The sequence below is a fragment of the Varanus komodoensis genome, unplaced genomic scaffold, assembly GCF_004798865.1.
Source record: "Varanus komodoensis strain SLA01 unplaced genomic scaffold, ASM479886v1 scaffold12, whole genome shotgun sequence".
Taxonomy (NCBI): Eukaryota; Metazoa; Chordata; class Lepidosauria; order Squamata; family Varanidae; genus Varanus; species Varanus komodoensis.
This window is the reverse complement of record NW_025335349.1, coordinates 24,322,824-24,347,984: the sequence shown is the minus strand read 5'-3', so window position 1 is coordinate 24,347,984 and position 25,161 is coordinate 24,322,824. Positions and strand designations below refer to the sequence as shown.

At 47.8% G+C, this 25,161-nt stretch overlaps 1 protein-coding gene across 2 annotated transcripts in view; it reads left to right on the top strand.

The window, feature by feature from the left end:
- ADCY6 (adenylate cyclase 6) overlaps positions 1-25,161 on the top strand; it is a 56,983-nt gene that overhangs the window by 11,877 nt on the left and 19,945 nt on the right. For both annotated transcript variants that reach the window (XM_044421887.1, XM_044421888.1), the window contains exons 4-10: positions 3,475-3,624; positions 6,281-6,402; positions 6,648-6,759; positions 8,461-8,588; positions 12,774-12,932; positions 14,204-14,345; positions 14,766-14,894. In XM_044421887.1, the coding sequence (XP_044277822.1) occupies positions 3,475-3,624; positions 6,281-6,402; positions 6,648-6,759; positions 8,461-8,588; positions 12,774-12,932; positions 14,204-14,345; positions 14,766-14,894 (942 nt within the window). The remainder of the gene's footprint in view (positions 1-3,474; positions 3,625-6,280; positions 6,403-6,647; positions 6,760-8,460; positions 8,589-12,773; positions 12,933-14,203; positions 14,346-14,765; positions 14,895-25,161) is intronic.

The following is a 25,161-nucleotide window of genomic DNA, read 5'->3' as shown; positions in this document are numbered from 1 at the left end:
CCAGTTGCATTCCTTGCAGGCAGGCAGCCATAGCTCCTCCTTGGCCTCATGGACCTGGCAACTGCATGAGGAAATGTTCATGTGACCTCTGCTGTCTGTCGCCTGAGACTTTTGCTGGAGGCTTCTTCAGCAAGTTGCCCTTCCTCTTCCTATTACTGCCAGTAATTAGCACTTTGAGAATGTGCCAAGCATTTGGAACATCACACATATTGTCCTTCCAACACCCCTGTAAGATAGGCCAGTGCCATTATCTTTATCTTGCAGGTGAGGTGAGACTGAGACAAAAATGGCTGCAGTAGAGGGAGGGGTCAACTCAGCTCCTCCCCTCCTCTCCCTTCCTTGACAATAGATATTCCACCTAGTCATTAACCTTTGATTTATTATGTTCCTATCTCACCTTAATATGGCCTAGGTGGTCCCAAGTGGTCTCCCACCCAGGAGCTGCCCAGACCCACTTTGCTTTACTGGTGGCTGCTTCATGGGCCCTCAGACCACATCTGGCTAGTTTATGAAGAATACAAGTTTCAGCGTTGCACTTGTTGGTCCCCTCCCAAATCCTTTTTCCTGTTATATCATGCCTATTACATTGTAGACTGGTGGGAAGGGACTATGTTAGAGGCAGGTAATATGCACCAGTAAATCCTGGATACCTTTCTTGGTGCCATCAAAGTGCCCAACCCCGCTCCCCCCAGAGAGGTTTTTCATTTAGCATATATTCTCACCAGAATCTGGGATTCCTGTGAAAGAGATTGGTTTTTATTGGTACTGAAAATTGTGTGTTCAGATTTAATACGTTGGGACCTCGAACTTTTCTCTGCCTTGTTTTCAGGTTTCTTCTCCTGTGCCATGGTAGCCATTTTGTGAGGGTACCCAGGACAGTTTCTCAAAACACCAAATGTGCCCATGGCCCAAAAAAGGTTGCCTAGTCCAGGATTACCTGTTAAACTTTGTGCCGTGTCTTGAAAAGTTTTGTGCCTTTAACTAACTAACTAGCCATTGGCGAGCTTTCAGCTAGTGGCTACAGCTCACTCGCTTAGGCACTGGTACACCATCCCAGCTATGTGTAGTAGCCATGGAGCTGTTGCAAGTCATACCTGTGCCACATATGTCCTGCTTGGGGTCCTGGCCATGGTTTCCCAGACCACCACGGTCCTTTCCTCTGACCACTGTTCCTTCGGTGGTTTCCTGGCTTTTGCAGTTTTCCTTCCATTCTAAAAGGCTGACATGGCTCTCCTCACATGTAGTCACGGGTAGCCCTGGCACAGGCGCTCATTCTGCCAGAGGTGGGATAGCGCACCTACCATAGGCTCTTCCCACGTGCCACTGCCGCAGTGCGCCTCCTACCCCACCCCATAGCCACCATGTCACTTGCCACCACATTCCAGGGCACATCAAGGATCCCCTGTGTATGGGTCAGAGGCAGGCAGGTGATCGGGAACTCTGCTGAGAGTGCAGGTGATCTCTTGGGATACTCTTTCCACAATGCCTGGCTTCCAGGAAGGACTCCTTCTGGCCACCTCTCTGAAGATCTGGACATGCTCCTCCTCCTGTCCCACATGGCTCTCTGGAGAACCAGCCCATTCTTCAGCTCACACTGAGAGGATTCTCAGTGCAGGCCAGAGAGCAGGTGACTGAGAGCAGCCTTTCATCCCTGGAAGGAAGCTCTGCAGAGCCCCTTGGAGTGAAACTGCCTGAGGGCAGCTTCGTCAGGGAACACCACCAGCCACTCTCTCACTGGAGTTTGCCAGGATCACCAGCGCTCCACTCCCATTGCAATACGGGCTGCTCTGGAGAGCCCAGCCTCTCTCCTCATCCTGCTGCCACAGCAAATGCCACAGTGGGTGAGTGGCTGGTAGGGCTCTCCGGAGCACCCATGGGCGGCGGGGGGGAAGCAGCTCTCCTGGGGGAGCCCACAGCTTGACACTCTTCTCCCAACACCTGGAGCAGTCTGTCTCATGGGAGAGCCAGCCTTGCTTGCTGACAATAAGAGCCTCAAGTTAAAGAATGCTGGCATTTTTGCTGTTTTGGGCCCACCCCTTTGGCCTCCCGTCTAAGGTAGCTACCAAGAACCTTTTTAAATTAAGCTCAGCCTTCTGGCCGAAAGAGATTGGACACCACCCCTGTTGCTCTTTGATCCCGGATGTCAGGTGCTCCTATCTTCAGGATGTGTGTGTTTGGGGGTGGGGGGCATTTCCCTATATCAGATCAGAGTATTTCTCCATCTAGTCAACTATTGGGTTACAAAATATACGTTAATTTGCATGGGTGTGTATCCATGTAAGCCACACATGTAAATAAAGGCTCTTTTTTGAGGAAAACCTGATACACCCCAATGTTGAGAGACTCAGAAGTATCAGTGAGCTCCTTGAAAGCAATTCGTTGTTTCCTTAAAGAAAGTGAATTAAAAACACACATCAGGGGAATTAGAACCATGCATTAACGCTGAGAAGGCTAAAGATAGCAAGCATTTAAAGTCAACACTGAAGCTAGGTGCACTGGGATGCATGGAAGGAGTGTGTGTTTGTGTGTATGTGTAAAAGAGAGATCACGAAGAGGAAGAAGTGTCAGTCTGAGATAAATGGAATGTGGGAGAAACAGGCTGCCGTGGGGGATTGTGAGAGAGTGTTAGAGGAGGAGTTTAGAGTAAATTTAGGGTTTTTGGAAGAAAAGAACTAGGAAGGCACAAGAGAATGACAGGGAGATCCAAAGCCAAGGAGTCTTGGAGTTTAGAATATAGAATATAATGTGTAGACTCTATGTATATATTAGAATATAGTGTAGCTTAAAGCTCTCCTTGCCAATCTCTAAGCCTTAGGAGAGGCATTTCAGCCTTTTACAATGTGGGAACAACTCTCCAAAACTCAGGATAGTGCCAAATGAGTGGTGGTCAGGGGAAAGGAGGTAGAGCTAGGAAAAATGGGTGTGTCAAGCTAGGAACCCTGACAGGGTGGATTTGCCCCCCAGGCCTGAGTTTCTGCTCTCCTTGTTCTGTATGGATTCAGTCCTGGGGAGAACCCTTTCATTGGAGAGAAGAAATATGGTTCCTACCTCCCTCAAGCCTCTGTACAAATGGAAATGTCTTTTTTTGTGTTCCAGCCCTCTGTCTCCCAAAGCCACAACGTGGGGGCCTTCCTGCCACCCACTCACCCCAGCAGCACATTTGGTCTCCTGGGCAGCAATGGAGGGCTGAGGGGGAGAACAAAGACCCCTTTATGGGCCAGGAGGACCTCTTTGGACAAAGCTCCTGATTCATTCTTTAGGGAGGGAACCCTGTTCTTGGGACAGAGGGAGGACAATCCCTAACTAATATGCCAGGAAATGGAGCTGGACTGGCAGGGTTGCTTCTCCTGACTGCCTGTGGGTGGCTTGAGGGTGAAAACCAGTGATGCAAAAAACAGCTGGAACTTGGGATTTCCTGTCTGCCCCCAGTAGCCATTTCACTGAGGTTTTCCCCTCTCTTTCTCTTGCTTACAGCTTGGCGCCAACATCCTGATCTTCCTCTGCACCAATGTCATTGGCATCTGCACTCACTACCCCGCGGAGGTGTCGCAACGCCAGGCCTTCCAGGAGACCCGTGGCTACATACAGGCACGGCTGCACCTGCAACGTGAAAACCGCCAGCAGGTGGGGGAGGCACCTGGATTGGGCAGCAGCCTTGTGGGGCGGGTCTCTTGGTTAGCGGGACCTGGATGAGTGTAAGCCATGCATTTAAAGGGCCAGCTTTGGTCTGGAGTTCCTCCTCTTGCAAGGTCAGTACCAGGATGGCTTCCCTCTTTAGGGAGAAGAGGAGGCAAGAGGTTTAGGAAGGCTCAAGTATCCTTTTTTGGGGCTCAGTACAAACTTCTAACACAGGTCCCCTCTATTACACATGCCAGAGTCTGGTCCTTGGTTATGGTCTCATGAATGAAAAGTTTCTATTTTAAGTCTGAAATTATTATTCTTCATGGCTGAGGCTGCACATTGAGACTTTCCTATCATGCTCCTGCTCCTTCTGGTGCTATTTTTCTACCTACAGGCCTTCAAAGTGTGGGTAACTATTTTGTAACTTTTTAGCAAGTGTTTAGTAAAGGTATCAGTATTTGAGGGTATTCTAATGCATGGATGTGACTGAAAACATTTATACATAGACTTTTTCATCAGAAAAATTTGAATGATCTCCCCAAAATCAGTTTCTCTTGCAAGTTCATACTTGACAGATAAAATAACTAGGCGGCTTTTGCTGTTTTTAGTTCTCTGTTTAACCCTCTTGCATAGATGGCTACTTGTATTTATAGCCAGATGTGGCAGTATGGTGGTAAGGTGGTATATAAACTAGACATTTACATATATTTGGGACCTGTAAATCAACAGCACTGGCTCTCCCTGTCTGTGGGATCAGTGTCCCTGATTATTATGCTACTCTGGTCCTTGAACCAGCTGTTCATCCCTCATGCTTATGCACAAGGAATTCTAGAACCGCTTGTTTGAGAAATGTAAGGAAGCACAAATCATTCTGCCTGTCAGACTGTGGCTGTGTTCAGGCAGCACAAGAATCCACACTCAAGGGCTGAATGTGGGTTTTCAACTGAACCATGGTTTGTTGTTGAAACATGGGCTACCAGGTCTGCATCCAGCCAAGATAACAAGCTATGGCTTGTTAGCCATGAACCCCATAAAAAGTACCCATGGTTTCTCATTGGGTTTATTTATTTATGCCAGCCCATAGCTGAAGTTCATTGGGTGGTTCACAACAACCCACAGGTCAGCAGCAGCCCACACTCAACCAATACTTAACAACTGAGTGTAAGTTATCTTGTTGTCTGAACCAAGTATATAAATCCAAGTTTAACAGTGCAACCACAGATTTGCATGATCAAAACAAGCCTCAGTGGCTTTAAAATGCCATTTAAGTCAGACTCATTTAAATCAGCGGCATATGCCAGGCACCTTTAGCCTATTCACCTGCCTGGTACATGTTATGTTGCCTGAATCTGGGTGGCATTGCTTTTTGGAGGGGCAAATAAACTTCAGATAACCCATGGTTTGTTGTTGCATCATCTGAAGTGAGTTTCCCCCTCATATGAGCTGTGTCATCTTGGTACAGTTGACCCAACAAGCCACATCTGAGTGGGTAATTATGCTAATGGCACCCAGCACATGCCACTGATTTAAACAAACCACTGCAGCTTCTTTGATCATTTAGCCATAGCGCCTTGTTTGATCATGTAAACTAGCCCCTCTTTCTGTCCAAAAGAAGGGCAGGTTCAGTGAGTTACGGTTCAGAATGTTGCTCATTTTGATGTAAACCTGCTTTTAAATCATTCCAGCTAATCTTACAAGATCTGGACAATAGGTACATAAATGCATGCATTCCATATATAAATAAATAAATTATAAATCCCATATCCTCCAGCAGGCTCCACAATCTAGGCTGTTTTTTTCATACAGGTAATGGGATTTCATGCTGGGCTACGTCCCTCTGGATCTCCTGCTCCTAGTCAAGTGTAACCCCCCCCCCCCCCCCCCACTGACAATGCCTGATGCTTGCTTGCTACTGCTGAGTAGCTATGAGTAGAGAATATTAAGCCGGACCCCGCCCTGCCAAAACACCAGATAGTACTTCATAATGCAGATCTTTACTGGCACTTCACAGCCAATAAGACAATGCAACCCTAAGAGCCCTCCAGCGAGCTGAATGCTAGGCCTCTGTTCATGTAGAGTTGAACCCAAACTGGACACTTCTCCCCAATCCTTCCTTTTTGGTAACAATACAGGCCCCATCCTCAAGATCACCCCCACTAGTGGAGAACCAGCTGGTGAAACCTACATAAGCCCTCTAACTGGGTAGCTTGTCTTTCCCAACACCTCATCATGGAGTCAGGGACCAGGCAAGACAATGGCTCTCCCTCCCCTCCTGGGACTCCTCCATCTTCTTCTAAAACATGTCTGCTCTCATAGTTGCACTGGGAAACTGTAGGCAGTGACCTTGGAGGACCTTCAAAGGCTTCTGCCTCCTTTTGATCCTCCTGTCCTTGCATCTCCTCTTCTGCAGAGTCCTCTTCAGAATCCTGTAACACAGGCCCTTGGAAAGCCAGCAAAGAGTGAGTGCCTGGCCCACTCACTACAAACATGTGGAATAGGGAGCTTAGTTGTCTGGTGACTGGTTTGCAAGGGAAGGAAGGAGGAATATGGTTATTGAGGCCGGGAGCCAGTATGGGGCATTGGTCTTCAGTGTTTTGTGGCAAAAATTCTTGCTTTTTGGAATGCTGCAATGGGCCTTTTCTCTCTGTGGGGTGGGCAGGAGCGGCTCCTGCTGTCAGTGCTGCCCCAGCATGTTGCCATGGAGATGAAGGAGGACATCAACACCAAGAAGGAGGACATGATGTTCCACAAGATCTACATCCAGAAACATGACAATGTCAGGTACTACGGCCTTTGAGCTTAATGTGTCCATGAGCGGGAGCAGAAATGAAGGCCAGTTACCAAAGAACATTCGGCAATAAGCATGGGGAATTTGAACCACAGAACACTTTTTTAGCAAACAGATGGGGGAGAAGATGTGGGCTGGGGTCAGGACAGCCTCATGACACTAAGAATGGGACCAGAGGCCGCTGCCGGGTTGAAGGTCGCTGTATTCACTTTTGTTCCTTTCTCTCCTCATCCAACAGCATTCTGTTTGCTGACATTGAGGGGTTCACTAGCCTGGCATCTCAATGCACAGCACAGGAACTGGTCATGACACTGAATGAGCTTTTTGCCCGTTTTGACAAGCTGGCTGCGGTAAGTGACAAAGGGAGCATTCAGTGGTACAGGATGAATTGACTCGGCCAGGGGATGTGGGCACAGGGAGGGAAGGTTAGGAAAGAAGAGTAATACAGCTTTTTCTTTCCCAAAGAACAGTGGCACCCCATCTGTTGTGTTTAGTTGGTGAAGTGATCCCATTTGCTTTTCTAGCTTTGCTATTTCACATATTCCCTGGAATCAGTGACTTGGTTGATCTGTAACAACCTGGTTTACATGACCTAGCATTCCTCCTGGGTTAATTTATCCATAGATGCTATAGTACCATTCTCAGCTTTACAGGCGCCCTTTTTTCATGGAGCCTATGGAAGCCTTACTTGCCATGGCTTGTCATGTTCTGTGACTCAGAGAGCACTGATTGTTTGAGAGTGAGGCAGCCCTCAAATAACTCAGGGCTTGTTTTAAGGTTGTCAAATCTCAAACCCTGCCATTTGGGTTTGAATGACATAAGAGCTATGATAAGCTGAGCGCCTGCAAGTACCATGCAGAAATGGCATCTATGGGTGCCCAGCGAAGTGCAAGAAACCCCACAGGTAAATTAATCCATGACAGTTTGTCATGACATATGAACCAGTACACTGTTAATCAATAGCTTATTTAACTCATTGTTTGTTGAATTCTACATGGTTGTATGAATGTGGCCATGCTAGTGAATCATATTTGTTAACACTCCAGAAAGGGTGCCCATGATTTGCTGTTGAGTTGAAAACTCTGGGTTGTTTAAACCATGGGTTGTTTTTACATGTGAACTCAGGACTACTGGTTGTTTCATGTGGCTGTAGGTAGAGTGGTAAAAAAAACCCAAACAGCCACTCTGCGTGCTGATACTATGGCATTGCAAACACATTTGCAGTGTAGAGAAAGAGCAGACAAAGGATGAGGGATCCAAACAACCCAGGGGTTTGAAAAACAAACTGCAGTTTATTTTATTATATGTCAGGCAAACCCTGGGAAGAGTGCATCTGTTTCCAACCTCCCAAGTCCCGTGCTTAGAACTTTGCTGGATAATGATGATCTAAAAGTTTTCTTTGGGTTTCTAAGTGCAGTAGAGTGGCTGTCTTTTCCCCCAGCCCCTGCTTTTTTTAAGGCCTTTGAATTACTGAGGATAAGTTTCTCATGAAAATTCTCCTGCATTTGCAAGAAGACAAATTCTTGTCTTCCCAGAACTATTTCACATTTTGTGCAGCTTTTGAGTTAGCCGCAGGTTTGCCTGGATGGCATTGATGTTTCCTCCAATAAGCCATAAAATGGGAATGTGAAGTGCATGTCTTTAGATGCCCAAGCATTCACACTGGAGACACACAGCCCAGTGGGGTTCCCAGATGCAAGTTACGGAAACGCACCTGTCAACATTTGCACTTCGTGCGAACTGCAGGAAATGCCAGTGTACAACTGCTGTATAATGTGCAAATCATCCCTTATCACTGCAGTTCTGGTGCCACCTCCTTTCCTTGGTTTATGGACAAAGCAGAACCCTTGAAGGTGCATGCAGTTACACTCTGTGCTTGTAAATTTTTTCTCGTTCTGTAGAAGTACAGCTGTTGGTTAGCCAACAGTCCTCGGTGGGAGGGCTCCCCTGTAGTGGGAAGAGAGCACTGAACTGGAGTGAGAAGTGCTGGGGCAGGGCAGCATGGCCAGGCTTCAGTCAGACAGTGCTGAATTTCCCGCCTCCTTCTGCAGGAGAATCATTGCCTGCGCATCAAGATCCTTGGCGATTGCTACTACTGTGTGTCGGGGTTGCCGGAGCCGCGGGCAGACCATGCTCACTGCTGCGTGGAGATGGGCGTTGACATGATCGAGGCCATTTCGTGAGTGTGAGATGGGGAGAGGCTTGGCTTGCATTTCGTAGCGTGTGTCCCACACTCTTTGCAACTAGTTGCCGGAGGGCTAGCAGCAAAGAGTCTTGTGATCCTAACTAACTGATTTATAGGTGGCACAAGCTGCCATGGACCGGAGAGACTTGGAGCATTGCCCTCAGTTGTCAGGTGTACATAGACCCCTATAGCTGTGGAGGGGAAGAATGTAAACACTGGCTTCAAAAGGCAATGAAAATCTGCGATAAATTGGATTAAATCACCAGACAATAGTATTGCAGCATCACTGCTGCTGCTGGTTACAAGGCTATACTTTTTGGGTTTTTTTGCTATTGGATGCCAGGTTTGCATCATTTCCTTCCATAGCCATATGTATTGATTCACCTGCCAACTGAAGATGACACTCCTTGCATCTGATGACGCAAAGGCCTCTGCTGTGTCAAATGTGTTTTTCAAGGTGCTAATGAAGCTTTCTGTTGCACTTGCTGTTTTGAGCGCATCATGCAATGGGCCAGTTCAGCAGCCATAACATGAAGCCTTGTTTTATTGTCACAGGAAGGAGTTCAAGCAAATCTAGGGCTGGCACAACTGCAAGAAGGATCGAGGAAGCTTTTGCTTTCATTTTTGATCAAGAGTGACTTGTTGTTTTGTCCAGCAAACTGGGGTTGATTTTAACAATGGCTTGAAGCTGGTTTGTTTGGGCTAAATGGCAAGCTGTGGTTAATTAAAACTGGAAGCAAAAGCTTCCTCTATCCTCCTGGCATCTGCAGAGGGGGAGTGTAAATCTGCGGAGGCACACTGTTGCTTCTAGTCACAATAAAAGGTAAAGCATGATTTAGTGCAATATCTGAAGCAGGTCGCAGTACATAAGACGAGCTGTCTGTGACGGCTTTTGTATGCACATTTCTGTGCATGGAGTCGACATGCAACATACTATGGCAATATCTGGAGTATGTCATGTGGACTATGCAGTGGTCCAGAAACAAGCTAGATCTCTCTTTCTTGCAAGTCCAGAAACTACCTTCTGCAATGCAAAAGATCGATTATTTTCTCCATGAAGCATCGTTCATTTATATGGAGGACCACATGCTTGCATGATGTAGCCTGTTCTATACACACACACACCATTCAGCAGATCCTGGAGCTGTAGCAGCTTCTTGGAGACAGCCCTGGGGATGCTACGTTTGCTCCACACAGTAGAAAAATCCAAGTTTTGCATGAAGAAGCACACCTGTATTCCCTCTGCTCTCATGCCTTTAATTGTTGCTTCAGCTAGCTCAAGGGTGGGAGATGTCTTGCTTTGACCTTCCGACCACTGGAAGTCCTGCTAAATGCCACTCCTCCTCCTCCTCCAGCTCCTGCAGTTTACTAGACATTGCCAAGAGTATCTTTATAGCTATATGGTGTAGCAACTTCCTCTTTCCCAAAACCTGAAAACCAAAGTCCCTTTTCGGCGCTAGGTCTGTCCTTGCTGTCGTGTCCTGAGCTTGCACAGTGTAATTGCAGGAGGCAGAACAACCCTGTTGTTTATGTAAAGGGCGCTGCAGTGTTCTTTTTATGCAGTAGCAGTGTGGAAAGGCAAATGAAACCAATGGGATATTGGTGGGCAGACATGAAGTTGGAACTCCCTCCAGAGATCAAGATTGGATCCAGATGCTTTAACTAAGGCTTGTCAGTTATGAGCCAGAAGCTACTTGGAGGGAAAGAGATACATGGTAAAAATGCCAGCATCAGTGTCGGCACGGTTGCTAGCCTCTGAATGCATCGCTGCATGTATTCTGTGCTTCCTAATACCTAATTTTGGAGCTGGCTTTAGAACAGCCATATTAGGATTCCTCTGATTTTGGAGAAAGATAGTTAGCACTCTTGACATTTTTGCTGAAGAATCAGAAATTAACAAAAGCGCAGGTTACGAACATCCGAGTTATGAATACCCCATACTTATGAACAAAAAGCCATAAAGCCTATTAATTTTTTTTAAAAATTATTGTGAAAAATTGTCATTACCATAGAGAGAGAGAAGAAACAGGAGAAGAGAGAGGGAAGGACTCCAAATAATCACCATAGAGAGAGAGGAACTGAAAGGGTAGAGGGGGAGGCCTCCAAAGCATTGTGAGAGGGAATCTCCCTGGCATTTCCTTGCTGCAAAGAGGTGCTGGTGTGTTCAGACAGAGGGGTCAGCCTAGATATATTTGTGATTTTTCTACTTTCCCAGGAATCCTGAGACCCTAACCTCCATGAATGTGGAGAGCTGACTATAGGTGATCAGACTTACACATAAATTCAACTTAAAGACTAATTTCTATTTTCTCAGAAATGGAACTCCTTAGCAACCTGAGGACTGCCTTTATCTGGCAGGTCTCCCAGAAGAAGCTTTTGCACAGTTTCTCGGTTTCTTCTTGGTTTAGTTGTCTCACATACTTTGCCTCTGTTCCTTCTCACCTGCAACCCAGGTGTCTCCTTCCCCAGATGTATTCCACAGTCTGGGGACATCTGGGTCCTGGAAAAAAGAATGTGCACTAGGCAAAAGCTAGTAAATATTCTAGTAGTGCCCACCAACTTGGAATGACTTTAGAAGGTAATTAGAGAGATTCATGGCAGATAAGGCTATCAGTGGAACCAGTCATGAGGCTGTGGGCTTCCCCTTGTATTGGAAGCAGTGTGCCCCTCAGTACTAGTTGCTGGGCCACAGGAGTGGGAGGGCACGATTGCACTCATGTTCACTTTGTGAGCTTGTGCCTGGGACATCCGGTTGGCCACTGTGGAAGCAAAATCTTAGACTAGACAAGCTGTTGGTCCAATCCGGCAGAGTACAACCTCGTTTGAATCTGTACCTATCGCTGCAAAGCAATCCTTATGGGTGTCCTTTCTGTGAGGAGTGACTTTCTGCCCCTGACTCTGTTACACAAGTTCACCCTTCCTTTGTTATCAGGCCAAGAAAACTTCTCAGCAGAGGTCCAAGTCCCAGGGGGTGTATTTTGGTTCTCTGTTGGCTGCATCGGTTCCCAGACTTTCAGCTGCAGCTAGGTCTTGTCTCCTGGGGCTTAGCCACTTTTCTAGCCAAGCTGCTTGCTCCCTTCCGGCTTCTTTCTCATCTTTTTCCCACTTCTAGAAGCCATAATTATTGGATATTAAATGCCTCTCAATAACCACTGAGGTCATAAAGGAGGAAGAGTAGAAAACTAGGGTTTTTTTCATGCTCCATGACGGACTTCATCCAGAGGCCTTGCAAATTTCCCAGGGTTTCCTTTGAAACTTTGTTTGGGATATTAGCTTCTGAGGAACCTGCTGGATACCTCTGGGATGGTGGAGGATTAGCATTATAAATATTATCTGTAATAATATTATTTGTTATTCCTATTAATCATAAGGCTATTTGTTATTAATATTAATATCACTTGTTAATATAAATTATAATGTCATTTGTTGATGTTGTTATAATAATAGCATTTGTGTTGTCATTAATAGGGTGAGCAAAATAATGTCTCTTCCAGAAGCATGCCTCTTATGTGCATATATCTAAAAATAGGGGTCTATGGTGACTTGAGAAAACCATAGTTCCAGTTCTGTGGTTTGCTGTACCCACTAGAAGCCATACATGGCATTCTGTGTTGTTATCATTCCTGCTTCCCCTTTTGTGGATGCTGTAGATATGCAGAGCCAGGGAGAGTAGTCAACAAAATAAAAGAATGTGTTTTTGATGGAGTTATAAATTGGTCTTCTTAGATCAGCCCTAAAGCTCAGTATTCACTATACTTGCCCACAGCTGGCCATTCTAGCTTGAAAGTCCTAAGTCAGCCTTCCCCAACCTTGTGCCTTCCAGATGTGTTTGGACTGTAACACCCAGAATTCCCAGTCAATGGCCCTGCTGGATGGGGATTCTGGGGATTGCAGTCCAAATGCCTCTGAAGGCCACCAGGTTGGGGAAGGCTGCCCTAAGCCATTGTGTGTCATCCAGCCCACTGCCCCATTTCAGCTGCTCAGGGCAGGGGCCTATCTTATTGTACTCTGTGATGTGCCACTCACACTGCTGGAGCTGCACAAGCAAGCAGACACCTCCCTTCCTTTGTCAGCTTAACTTCTGCATGAACTGCCTTTGTGCCCTTTGCTGGAATGAAGGAAGGGAGTGTGTAAAAAGAGAGAGGTTTTCTGACACTCCTTGTTTCTTCCTGCTTCTAGGTTGGTGCGTGAGGTGACAGGTGTGAATGTGAACATGCGCGTCGGGATCCACAGTGGGCGTGTGCATTGTGGCGTGCTGGGGCTGCGCAAGTGGCAGTTCGACGTCTGGTCCAATGATGTCACCCTGGCCAACCACATGGAGGCGGGTGGCAAAGCAGGGTGAGTCGTGTCCCCACAGGTCTGAGCAAAGCAAAGGGAAGGGGTTTTGCGGGGGGGGGGAGGTGGCAGCTTTGGCGGGAGGTGGGTTCCTATAGAGCAGGGGGAAACCTTTTTCCTCACCTAGTTCCACCTTCCCTTGCGGAAGATTTGCTGACAATGGGCTGCTCTGGAGCTCCACCTGTGCCCAACTAAGTCCTGCTTATGTGCCTTCATCCATCCCATTCTTATTACTCTTCCCTCCTCTCTCCCCTTCTTTAACAGTGTCCTCAGCTCTTAAAGGGGAAAAATTTCCTTTGGCACCATTGGAAGCTTATTTAAAAGTCAAATTACTACGTGGGGAACAGGGAGGGAAAGCTGCAGAGGTCTTTGCAGGTTCCTAACCACTGATACAAGCGAATGTAGGGGCAAGGTACTTGATAGCTGCTCAGACATGTGTATGGAGCTATTGGGTTGTGTTTGTGCAAGTAAGGAATGGAACAGAGATGAGCAACTCAGGCCTAGTGCCAAATCCAGCCCTTCAGATTCTCCTAAAGGCCACACCCCCTTCCTCTAATCACTGATCCGTTTAGTGGTTTCTTGACTTTTGTGTCTCCCCCCTCTACACACACACACACACACACAGACACACAGGGACACAAATTCTAAAATCAGCAACTAAGCCCTAGGAGAGCCATATCTATCTTTTGGAATGGGGAAAAACTGCACAAAAGCTGGGAAACCAACAAACAATAGAGTGGGGCAGGGGAGGAGACATGACCACCTGGGGACCCCGGAATGCCCGATTGGGCCCTTCAGTCTGAAGTTTCCCAGTCCTCTTCTGCTCCTCAGATTTGACCTCTCAGCCCCAACAGTATTTCCTCTCCACTTCCTGATCCGTGCAGTATCATCTGGCCCCCTCTCCCGGCTCAGTGGCTTTTATGGCACTGCACCTGCTTCCCTGTGCTTGGAAAGCTTCTCCATCTGAGTCCATCCAGCCACAACTTTTGCTTCTGTTCCCCAGTCTCGTTCTTCAGCAGAGTCTTTCCGGAACCCCCTGGCTTCCCTGTACTTGTACCCTCCCCTGCCACCCTCCCCTGCCCAACACATCCTGGCCATGCATCTGTCCATCCTGGCCTCTTGCTTCAAGCCCCTCAAGTCAGAGCCCAGGTTGCGTCCACATTGAACCGTCTCTTCCTTGCTAATGCTGGGTAACAAATGCCCAGTGGGCATGGGGTGGGGTGACCAGGGGGCTCCGCCTCGCGATATAGCTGATCGATAAAGCTCTGTGGCAGGCGGATCCACATTACGCGGGCGACGCTGCAGTACCTGAACGAAGACTACGAAGTGGAGCCAGGCCATGGGGGCGAGCGCAATGCCTACCTTAAGGAGCACAACATCGAGACCTTCTTCATTGTGGGCTGCAGCCAGAAACGGGTAAGTCCCAGCCAGGCTAGGGGGGTGTGGCGATGGCTTGCTCTGTCTGATACAGTGGGTGGGCGAGTTAGCACTGGGCAGTGCAGGAGGCTCATCTCCAGGTGTTGGGGACTTCCACTCAGTCCCTATCAACATGATCTGCTGTTCAGAGCACTAGCAGCTGCTGACTAAAACGTCCAAGGTGGAGGTTCTGCCCATTCCTGGGTTAGGGAGCTGAGATGTCCAACTGCAAAGCACTGGTTGTCTCCTGGGGACACGCTCCACAGGAAGGGTGAGCAGCCACTGTCTGAAGCCAGAGCGGCAGAGGCTGCGACTCCAGCAAGCGATGCCTCCTTTTGCGGGAGATATTTAGCAGGAGCTTTTCCCCATGGCTCTTCTTTCTGCATGTGCTCCTCTGTGTCCTCTGCTTCTCTTTGACAGAAAGAGGAGAAGGCCATCTTAGCCAAGCTGCAGCGGGCCCAGGCCAGCTCCAATGAGGGGCTGGTGCCCCGCTGGGTGCCTGAACGCTCCTTCCCCCGGGCCAAGGACTCCAAGGCCTTCCGACAGATGGTGAGTGCCAGCGGGAGCAGAGGGGGCTTTCCTGAGGCTACATCAGGCAAGAAGAAGGGGGGAGCAAGTGATCATTGGGTTCTGTCTTTGGGGGGTTCATGCCACACAGCTGCTTGCAGGTTGTTGGTGTCACTTGACAGATTACATAGAAACATAGGAACAGAGCAAGTCAGAAGGGGTCTCCCGGGCCATCTAGTCTGACCCCTGGCTCTAGCCAGCTGCACTCACGACATGCCCACCATGTGCATGTCTAGCCTATCTTTGAACACCCTCACGGATGGGCCTTCAGTCACTTCCCGTGGAAGCCCATTCCATACCCTCAGGGTCCTAACTATGAGGAATGACTTCCTGGCATCCAAATGGAACCTTGGTTCCCTGAGCTTTGCTCCATTGGAATGCATCCTGCCTTCCTCTGCAGGGGAGAACAGGTCTCTACCCACCTCTGTGTGACACCCCCTCACGTACCTGTATGTCGCCAACATATCCCCTCTAAGTCTTCTCCAGGCTGAAGAGACCCATTTCCCTCAGTCTTGTCTCATATGGCATCCCCTGCAAACCGGCCACCAACCTTGTGGCCCTATGCTGCACTGACTCTAACCGGGCTATAGCCTTCCTGTAATGAGGGGCCCAGAACTGAGCACAATACTCCAGTTGCAGGCGCACCAGCATATCCCGTCTTTCTTCCAAAGGGCATACATAACCCTCCTTTTTTCTGGCCCAAAGTCACCCAGTGAGCTTCATGTCTGAGTTGAGTGGGCACTCGGGTTCCTGAGTCCCAGTCCAATACTTGAATCACTACAGCACAGGGGTGCACAACCTTTTCAGGTCTGCGGGCCATATGTAGTGCTGACTTAGGACTTGTGGGTGCATGCACATATAAGTATGCACACACAAATGCACACAACTGGTACACATCCCAGCAATCATGACACAGTGGGAAAAGAGTGTTTTATATGAGGACAGCTGGAGGAGGAAGTGCAGAGCCTTCTTTCTACTTCTCCCCTGGTGAGTCCAGAGATGTTAAGACAGATTGCTGTTTCCTCAGTGCTTCCATCAGCAAGTAAAGAGCAAAGCTTTATTACGACGGCTGAGGGAGGGGCGGAGATAAGCTTCGCCAAGCCATGGTGCAAGAAGTGTTAGGAGGGCTGCCTTAGAGGCCTCGGGAGGGCCACAAGTTGTGCACCCGTGTTGTATAGCATTCCTCACTCTCCCCCAACCTGATACCCCCCCAGATGGGTTGGACTCCAATCCCCAGTGTTCATCTCCCAGCTGGTAAATCTGGGAGTTGTAGTCCTACAGATCTAGAGGGCAGAAGGTTAAGGAAGCTGAGGATACATTTTCCAGTATTTGTTCACAGGAGGGACAGAGGAAGCTCTGCAAAGGCCTGTTCTCATGGCTGGTGACCTGTGCCAGAATCTTTTCTGTGCATCAGTCCATGTGTGGCGTATGAAAGATCTGGTTCCTGGCTGCTCAGGGCTGGGAAAATTGCTGCTGCCTTGAACTGAATCAAATCCTTGATCTGCCTCACTCAGATTGACCGGCAAAGGGTCTCAGACAGGGACTGTCCAGGGTGGAGATTGAATACAGTGCCCCATTCATTCAAAGTATGGCTCTTGAACCCCAGCCCAAACAGGGAAATCTACCAACAGTCTCAAAAGCTATTTAGGCTTTTGGAGCACAAGGAGAACAGCGTTCAACAGCTGTGGGGCAGTCACCAAGAATGCCCCTCTGACTTCTCTGAGGTTGGAATAGTGGAGAAGGTGCTTTGGGATTGATCTTGAAGCTTGTGACAGAGCAAACGAAAGGTTTGCAGAAAGGAGAGAATGTCTCACAAGATCTGCAGACTGCAGGCCATTAAGGCTGTCTATAGGTCATAGCAGCACCTTGAATTGCACCCAGAAGACTGCAGCTGAACCCTGTGCTAAAAGAGTTGGCCCTGAATGAGGGACAAGGGGGAAATGGGGATGGGGCGCTGGCAATTGTTTTAAGGCTGTAGGCCATAACTGTAAAATTACAATATAGTTTAGGATTACCTCCAATAAAGCAGTGCATATAACTCACCAGAGTTACAGTTTATCTAATTTGCAGCAAATCACATCTGTGAGAGCCAGACTGCTCTTGATCATAGCAGCTGGGAAAGCAAATAACGCCACCACCCTCTTTGTAACCCACAAAACTTGGCCAGTCAACAGCGGGTCTCTTTCTCCTTTTGCATTTTGAGCCAATTGGAGGCTTTGGGTTGCATCTGCGCAAGGAATTCTTCCAATATCAAATAGGTGGCATAAAGATATGTAATGTGCAGTGTCTGCATTGCTCCAACCCTACATGCCCTACCTGTACTTTAAGATAAGCTTTACCCCAGCTAGTTTAAAATACAGTGGAACCAGAGTTGCTTGGGTTAGGGTCTTCACTACAGTGACAAACACGTAATTTCTCTTTTGCCATGCCTCCCATGGCAGCTATTTTGTGACAGTGTCCAGGACGATTTTTTAAAATTTCTAGATGCACCCATGGCCCAAAAAAGTTGCCTCCCCTTGGGTTAGAAGGAACTCATTATGGAATCATTTGAAGTGTGGGAGCTCTAGCGCTAAGCAACATTGTTTTAGAGAGCCCGGTCCGGCACCATGGTATATGCCTGAGTCGTGGGGGCGATGAAGCAGGCTGGGAGGCACCTAGAGCACAGGTCGGGGAAATCTCGGGACGAATCTGACTGAGCACACTTACGTGCTCATTATCGAGCCTACACTGTGGCAGTGAGGGCGGCGAAGAGGCAATTCTTCTCCGCTTCCATTGCTTCCTCACAGTGCCGTCCAGCGGAGCTTTTCCAAATAGTGCGAGGCCTAACACACGCTGGCCAGGAAAATGACCTGGTCACACCTTCAGCAGCCCGCTGTGACAACTTTGCCCAGCGCTTTAAGGAAAAAATCGCTCAGATTCACCGTGATCTGGACTCCACAGTTGATTCTGTTCCGGTATGGGAAGTGTCCAGAACTCCGTCTGGTCCATCTTTAATGGATGAGATTCAGTTATTGCGGCCTGATGATGTGGACAAGGTGCTTGGGATGGTACATCCTACGACCTGTCTTCTTGACCCTTGCCCTTCCTGGCTACTTAAGGAGGCCAGTTATGGGATTGGTCCCTGCGTCCAGGAGGTTATTAATGGCTCACTGAGGGAGGGCTAGGTCCCAGCCCTCTTGAAGGAGGTGGTGATCCAGCCTGTTCTGAAGAAGGCATCCCTGGACCCAGAGGTGGCCGCCAACTTTAGACTGGTGGCCAATATTCCATTTTTGGGCAAGGTGTTAGAGCAGGTGGCACTCTTGGATGAAATTCCAGGCACTCTTGGACGAAACTGATTATCTGGACCCATTTCAGTCTGGCTTCAGACCTGGTTATGGTACTGAATCTGCCTTGGTCGCCCTGTATGATGACCTGTGCAGGGAGAGGGACACGGGGAGTACATCCCTGTTGGCTCTCCTGGACCTTTCAGTGGCTTTCGATACCATTGACCATGGTATCCTTCTGGATAGGCTGGTGGGATTGGGAGAAGGAGGCACTGCATGGCAGTGGTTCCACTCCTATCTGGCTGCCCGATTCCAGATCGTGGTGCTGGGGGACTATAGCTCTGCGCCATGGCAGCTTTGCCATGGAGTTCTGCAGGACTCTATTTTGTCCCCCGTGCTATTTAACATCTACATGAAACCACTGGGAGAGGTCATCAGGAGGTTTGGACTGCGGAGTCATCAGTATGCTGATGACACACAGCTCTACCTCTCATTTACATCTGCTCCAGGTGAGGTGGTGGCTGTACTGAACTGGTGCCTGGCCGAGGTAATGGGCTGGATGAGGGCCAATAAACTGAGCCTCAATCCAGATAAGACGGAAGTCCTGTTGGTGGATGGTGCGGGTCTCCAGGTAGGTGATTTTGACCCAGTTCTGGATGGGGTAGCACTCCCTCTGAAGGACAAGGTCCACAGCTTGGGAGTACTCCTTGATCCAGAGCTGTCACTGAATTTCCAGGTGGCGGTGGTGGCAAGGAGTGCTTTCCTACAACTTCAACTGATCCATCAGCTGCATCCTTACCTGGATGAGCACTTCATAGCAACAGTGATACATGCTCTGATAACTTCCCGCTTGGATTACTGTAACGCACTCTATGTGGGGCTGCCCTTGAAAACAGTCCAGATACTGCAACTGGTACAGAATAGAGCTGCCAGGCTGCTGATGGGAACCGGCCATTACTCTCACATAATACGAGTCCTCTGCCAGCTCCACTGGCTTCCAGTTGAAGTCTGGGCCCAATTCAAGGTGCTGGTTTTGACCTATAAAGCCCTAAGCGGCTTGAGACCAGAATACCTGAAGGAATGTCTCCTTCCTTATATGTCCTCGTGCCCCTTAAGATCTTGCGGGAGAGGCCCTGCTCCGGGAACCCTCTCTAAGAGAGGTTAAAAGGTCATCAACTTGGAGTAGGGCCTTCTCTGCTGTGGCACCCAGACTCTGGAATGTACTCCCCAGAGAGGTACGCCTGGTGCCAAGTTTATACTCTTTTCGGCACCAGGCCAACACCTTTTTATTTAAACAGTATTTTAAAATTTAATAGCTTTTCAGTTTAGTCACTCTGTTTGTTTTGTCACTCTGTTTTTAGTCACTCTGTTTATTGTTTTGTTCTGTTTTATTATTGATTGAAATTGTTGTTTTAGTTGTCTTTTTAAATATTGTAAGCCATCCTGGGATAGGACGGCATGCAAAAGCTATTAATTAATTAATAAAATGTGGGACAGACTTCAGAAGGCAGGAGGGTGGTTCTCTCAGGTAGGTAGGTAGGTAGGTAGGTAGGTAGATAGATATTTTGCATTCGAATGCACAATTCCATTCTGTAGGAAGGTAGCATGTCAGAGGAGGAGAAGTGTTCTTGTCTAGAATCCTTTTTGGCATGCTGCTCTTCCTTCTGCTTTGGGAATGTGGCTGCGTGTGTTGCAGAGTGTTCAGATTAGGCGTCCCCTATGCTGTTAGTCTGGGCATGTTCCTAGCAGATATTCAAACGGGAGAATCTGGCCGGGGCAGTCTTGGTGAAGTTCGGTTTTGATCAGGTACACACCTGCCGGTGTGGTGAGCTTGTTAGCATGAGAGAAGTCCATGGTGCTCATGCTTGAATTATTTAGAACAATTTGGCTTGGGTGTGGAGATTTAGGGGTTTTTGTGTGCATATACCAGAGATTTAGGGTTGCTTGTGTGCATGCACCGTGAGGCTTCTTTGGCATGCAGTGCACCTTAATGTGGTGCTTTCCGAATTACCTCCACATAGTTTAGGCACTCCTTTCCAGCTTTGCTTCTCTGATTTAGAATCGGAGGCACAAATCTTACATCTGAACAAATTCACTTTGTAAAAATGATGCAAGTGTAAAAACATCTATCCTTCAGAGGAGCTTGCTCCCTGCATGTCCTCATGAGACAATGAGGTAGTTCTGCCTTGTGACGGGAGGAGGCAAGCCCCATTTTGTGACTCATGCAGAGATACAACTGCTGAGTGTGAATAATTTTACTGCACCTCTGGATGATTACATGCCCCAGTTGCACACAGGAATATCAGTGTAGCTGAATTAATTACTTCTAATGGAGACTGATTGGATCGGGCAAGGCTAAAATGGTGAAATCATGCAGAGATGCGTAGGCCCACCTCCTCTGTGGTTCACAGGAGCCTCTCATTATTTCATTTATTTCATGGCATGCAGTTTAGGAATGGCTGCTTTATTATTAGAATAAGAGTCATCCCCCCCACCTCTCTCTCTGTCACTGTCACTCACACACTCCCGCACCTGACAGTGTGTGAAGCCTACTGTGGGTCTATAGATGGAACTGCGTGAGGCAGAGTTCGATAGTGCAAGTGGGACCTACAACAAAATGTCATGGTGTGGAATGCACCTTTTCAGGGCCTCAGGTGTGCCCTCTTCCAGGATATTCCTTTTCTGGTTCTTCTTCCTGCCCCTTGATTTGCTGTCTTTCTTGTGTGTGGATGGCACCATTTCAGCTATGTAGGGACTGGCACTCAGACAACTCGGTTTGCTACCAGTGTATATAATTTTGCCAAGGCAGTACAGAAGTCTGTACTATTGTGGTGGTGGGGAACCATTCTACATTATTCCCCCATGTGGTATAGTCAAGATCTGTTCTACTGCCCCATGCTGCGGAAAGTATTAACAAGGCCTGAAGAGAATTTTGTGGCAAGAAACTTTCTATGTTGCATTTCCCCTTCCTGCTATCAGCTGCCACAACCAGTATTTCTCTTGCCCTTTTCCCCATAGACACACCCTGCACGGCCTTTCTAGGAAAAATGGAATCTTGTTTCCCCTGAGTGTTTCCTACTTCCTTTCTGCTACCTCCCCTCAAAGCACTACTTTTAAAAGTTCTTTCTCTTTTGCATGAGACAATCACTTACTTGCAAGTGCAATTGCTATGCTATGGAACAGCCACTGTTCCCAGCTTGTGTCTGGGAATTTAGAAATTGCCCGTGGCTGTGATGCCCCCATGACCAATGGAATTCAGTCACTAGCATGAAGTCCACCAGCTTCTGTAGTCTCTAAAATGTTATTACTCTTATTTGAGATGAAAGAGCAAGTGTGTGTGTGTGTGTGTGTGTGTGCGCGCGCGTGTGTGTGAGAGAGAGCGAGCGAGCGAGCGAGCGAGAGCGCGAGCACCAGCCAGCCAGAGAGGAGGGCTATCTTAATAGCTGCACACTAGTTATGATCCATGACATTCTTTTAATTCAATCAGCGGAGGTCCTTCCAAAGGTCAAGTCGTCTGAAATCTTTAATCTCGGGCTTATAGGCAAGTTTAGAGGGCATGTGCACTACAAGGGCCTTTATTGCTAGATGTTGCTAACTTTATAACAGAGCCTGACCATATATACAGGGGTCCGTTTGTGCCACAGAATAGACTCTCAGAGCATGGTCTGGCCTGCAGCCGCTGTAGGCATTTTTCCACTCTGACTTTTGATAGGGGGAATTATAGACCATTTTAAAATCCAAACTTGGTCAGTCCTTTACAGGGGTAGGCAGCGTGTTTTGGCCTTCAACTTCCCTAAGCCCTCACCACTGGCTGTGCTAAGTAGGGCTGATAGGAGTTACCCATCAACAGGATGCTCATCCCTGATTTAGAAATTTGAAGAGTCCTGAAGACATTGAAGCTGGTTATCCCTGATTTTAAAACCAAAGACGTTCCTCACAGAGCTTTAAGAATGGCGACAGGTGTCTAGTCTCACTCCCGGCTCTTGTTCCTCTGCTTCTGCAGATCTCCTTCCAGGGCGGGAGAAAAATCTAGCTGCCAAGTTCCTCTTTACGCACACAAAAGCATTGTCACCGGGGAATTGAAAGGATACTTTGTTCTTCATGGAGACCGGTTCCTTGAAGTATCTGCCCAGCTTCCTGAGCCCATGGCACACATTACCTTATCCTTACCTTCCCCAAGCTGATGTCCTCTCTGGAGCTGTAATTCCTTTCATTCCTAGCCATGCTGGATGAGAATGATGGGAATTATAGTCCAAGATACCTGGAAGGCACCAGGTCGGCAAAGGCTAGCTGCCCTCTTCTGGTCTCTGGCTAAAGAAAACTTGTGCTTGAAACCCTCCATCTCTGACCAGTTTCAATGGAGTAAAATGCCAGTGAAGCCTGCTATGCAAATCTAAGATTAAGTCATTTGCATAATTTCAGTGTTTAAAAAAAATCACACACAGCCCTCCCTGAGTTCAGTGTGCTCTTCAGTATAATGGCACAGTTTGCCAGTTGCTAAGTGACAGCCCCTGGCTACATGTGATCCATTGCTATGGGTTGCACTTAATTTCTTGATTGCTGGGTTGCAGGTTGTTGCCATGGCACTGATTGCTTCATGGATTTTGGTAGCATTGCGTCAGTTGCCTGGGTATTGTTTGCATTTGATGATGAGTTTCATTGACAGATTGTTAGTAGCTACGCTGCCAGTTACGGCAGTGCATTGCCAGCACTGGTTTTGTGGTAGCAAGTTTGTTGCCATGGGACCGGTGCCAGTAGCACTACCTGGCAGTGCGCTTCACTCACAGCATCCGTTGATGTGGCCTAACGCATTGCAATAAAGAGTATGTTGGCTGCTGTGAAGCTGCAGAAGCCCATTTCAGCTAAGTGTCTTGGGGGCCACTTCAGCACCCAGTCCTGCGGGATTTTTAAAAACTATTTCCTTCCCCCATGATGCTCTTGTCCATCAGGTCACCTCCTAGTGAGACCTGAGTCCCCTTTAGACATTCCGAAGAACATTTAAGAACTGACCTTTGGGACAGTGTGGGAAAGCGCATGCTGGCCCTGAGCCCAATATCCTGCACACAACAGGCCCTCCCCTCCCCTGGGGGAGAATGGTTTGTACATTTGGAGGCCCTGATAATGGGGGGGGGGGTGCTGACCATAGAATGTTCTTCTCACTTCCAAATTATGTGAGCCCCCTTGGGTTCCTTGCAAGAAAAAGTTGGGATATAATAAACAAACACACACATTACGAGTGGAACCGTCCTTCAGACCCACTCCTCCACATGATAAGGTGAGGGGATGGGGGATAGGTCCTGGTGTACATGAGGACTTTGGGAGGGTGGAGTAGGGACCCTTCCCCTGTCCCTTCTTTCTAGCCCTCATGTGTTATTTGGAATGCATAGAGGACTTCAGGCTTCCTGTGATCTTGTTGGTGAGAGACCTGTTAAGATGGTTTGCTTCCACAAACTGGTGGATCCAGATATAGTCCTGAGAATCATGGGGAAATTTCTTGCTAGTGTGGTTTATGCCACTGTTGATGCTTTGGCTGCTGTGTGGACACATATCATTACAGTTCTTGCCATCTTTTAAAGGATGCCGTTGTGTCATAAAAGGGGATTCCTTAGACCTATTATTAGCAAGCCACAGATGTTCCTTCTTGGGGTGAGGTTCTTTAGCAAGTGGTTGCTAGGCAAATCCAGTTGGTTTTGCATGAAACAGATTTTCTGGCCCAGTTTTGGCACCAATTTTGACTACTTTGATTGCCCTAACATATGTCAGAAAAAGAATGCTAATTCTGAATGGCTTTTCAGTGGTTTTTGATATCATTAGCCCAAGTGTCCTCCTGGAATGGCTGGTTAGAATGGAGATTGGTGGCACTTGAGTGATTCTGTTCCTACTTGGATGGCAATTTCCAGAAGGTGATTCTGGGGAACTGCTTAGCTCAGCTCTGCTCCATGGTAGCTAGACTGCAGTGTGCCTCCAGCCTCTCCTCCTCCACCCATTTAACATCTCCATGAAAAGATCAAGTGAGGTCACTGCCAGAGTATAGGGGTCAGCGCATCAGTATTCTGAAGGCACCGAACTCTGTAATTTGTTTTCATTTAATTTAGGGGAAACATTTGATGTGTCTGAGATTGCTAATGGACCTAGATCAGTTCCAATAAATTGAAACTCAGTCCAGACACACAAGAGGTAGCATGGGTGGCATGCCTGCCCAAGGAGGTGAAGTTCATCCTGTTCTGAATGAAGTTGCTTTCCCCATTATTCCTTATTAAGGATCAGGTTTGCAGGTTGGGGGTGCTATCAGTGATGGCCTTATATGGAATCCCGTATGTCTCCCAGGTTAGAAAACTGCCTTCACCAGATTAGATGATTCGGCAGCTGTTGGCTTCTCCTGAACAGAGATGGCCCGGCTACCACTTTGCACATTCTGATAGCATCCCGTGTTGATTACTGTAATTATTAGTAAGTGTAATACACTGCATTGTAGTAAGTGTAATACATTGTATGTGTATCTGCTTTTGAAGTTGACTTTGAAGCTTCAGCTAGTACAAAATACTGACACTAGGATGTTGACTGGGACAGAGTGTTTTGATTGCATCTTGCTAGCTTTGGAAAAAACTGCACTGGCTTCCTATAATGGTTCCAGGCACCACTCCAAGTCCTGTTTTTGACTGTTAAATGTCTTGGGACCAGTGTACCCCGAGGTCTGCTTTGGGTCCTCCCTCCATCTGAGGTGAGACAAAGAGTGAACTAAGATAGCACTTCCTTGGCAGAGGGTGATCTGCCATGCTTTGGAATGCCTTCCCTGGAGAGGCTTGGCCAGCACTGACTTTGGTCCCTTTCCTGCAGCAGCTGAAGACTTTTAAAGTGACTGTTCCATGATTTATCTTACTGGATTTGGCCTGATTTCATTTAAGAATTACACACTGTTCACTCCGTTTTAATATTTTGTAAGTGGTTGCTTGCAGTTTCTATATTATTTTTGTTCTTGCTGCTGT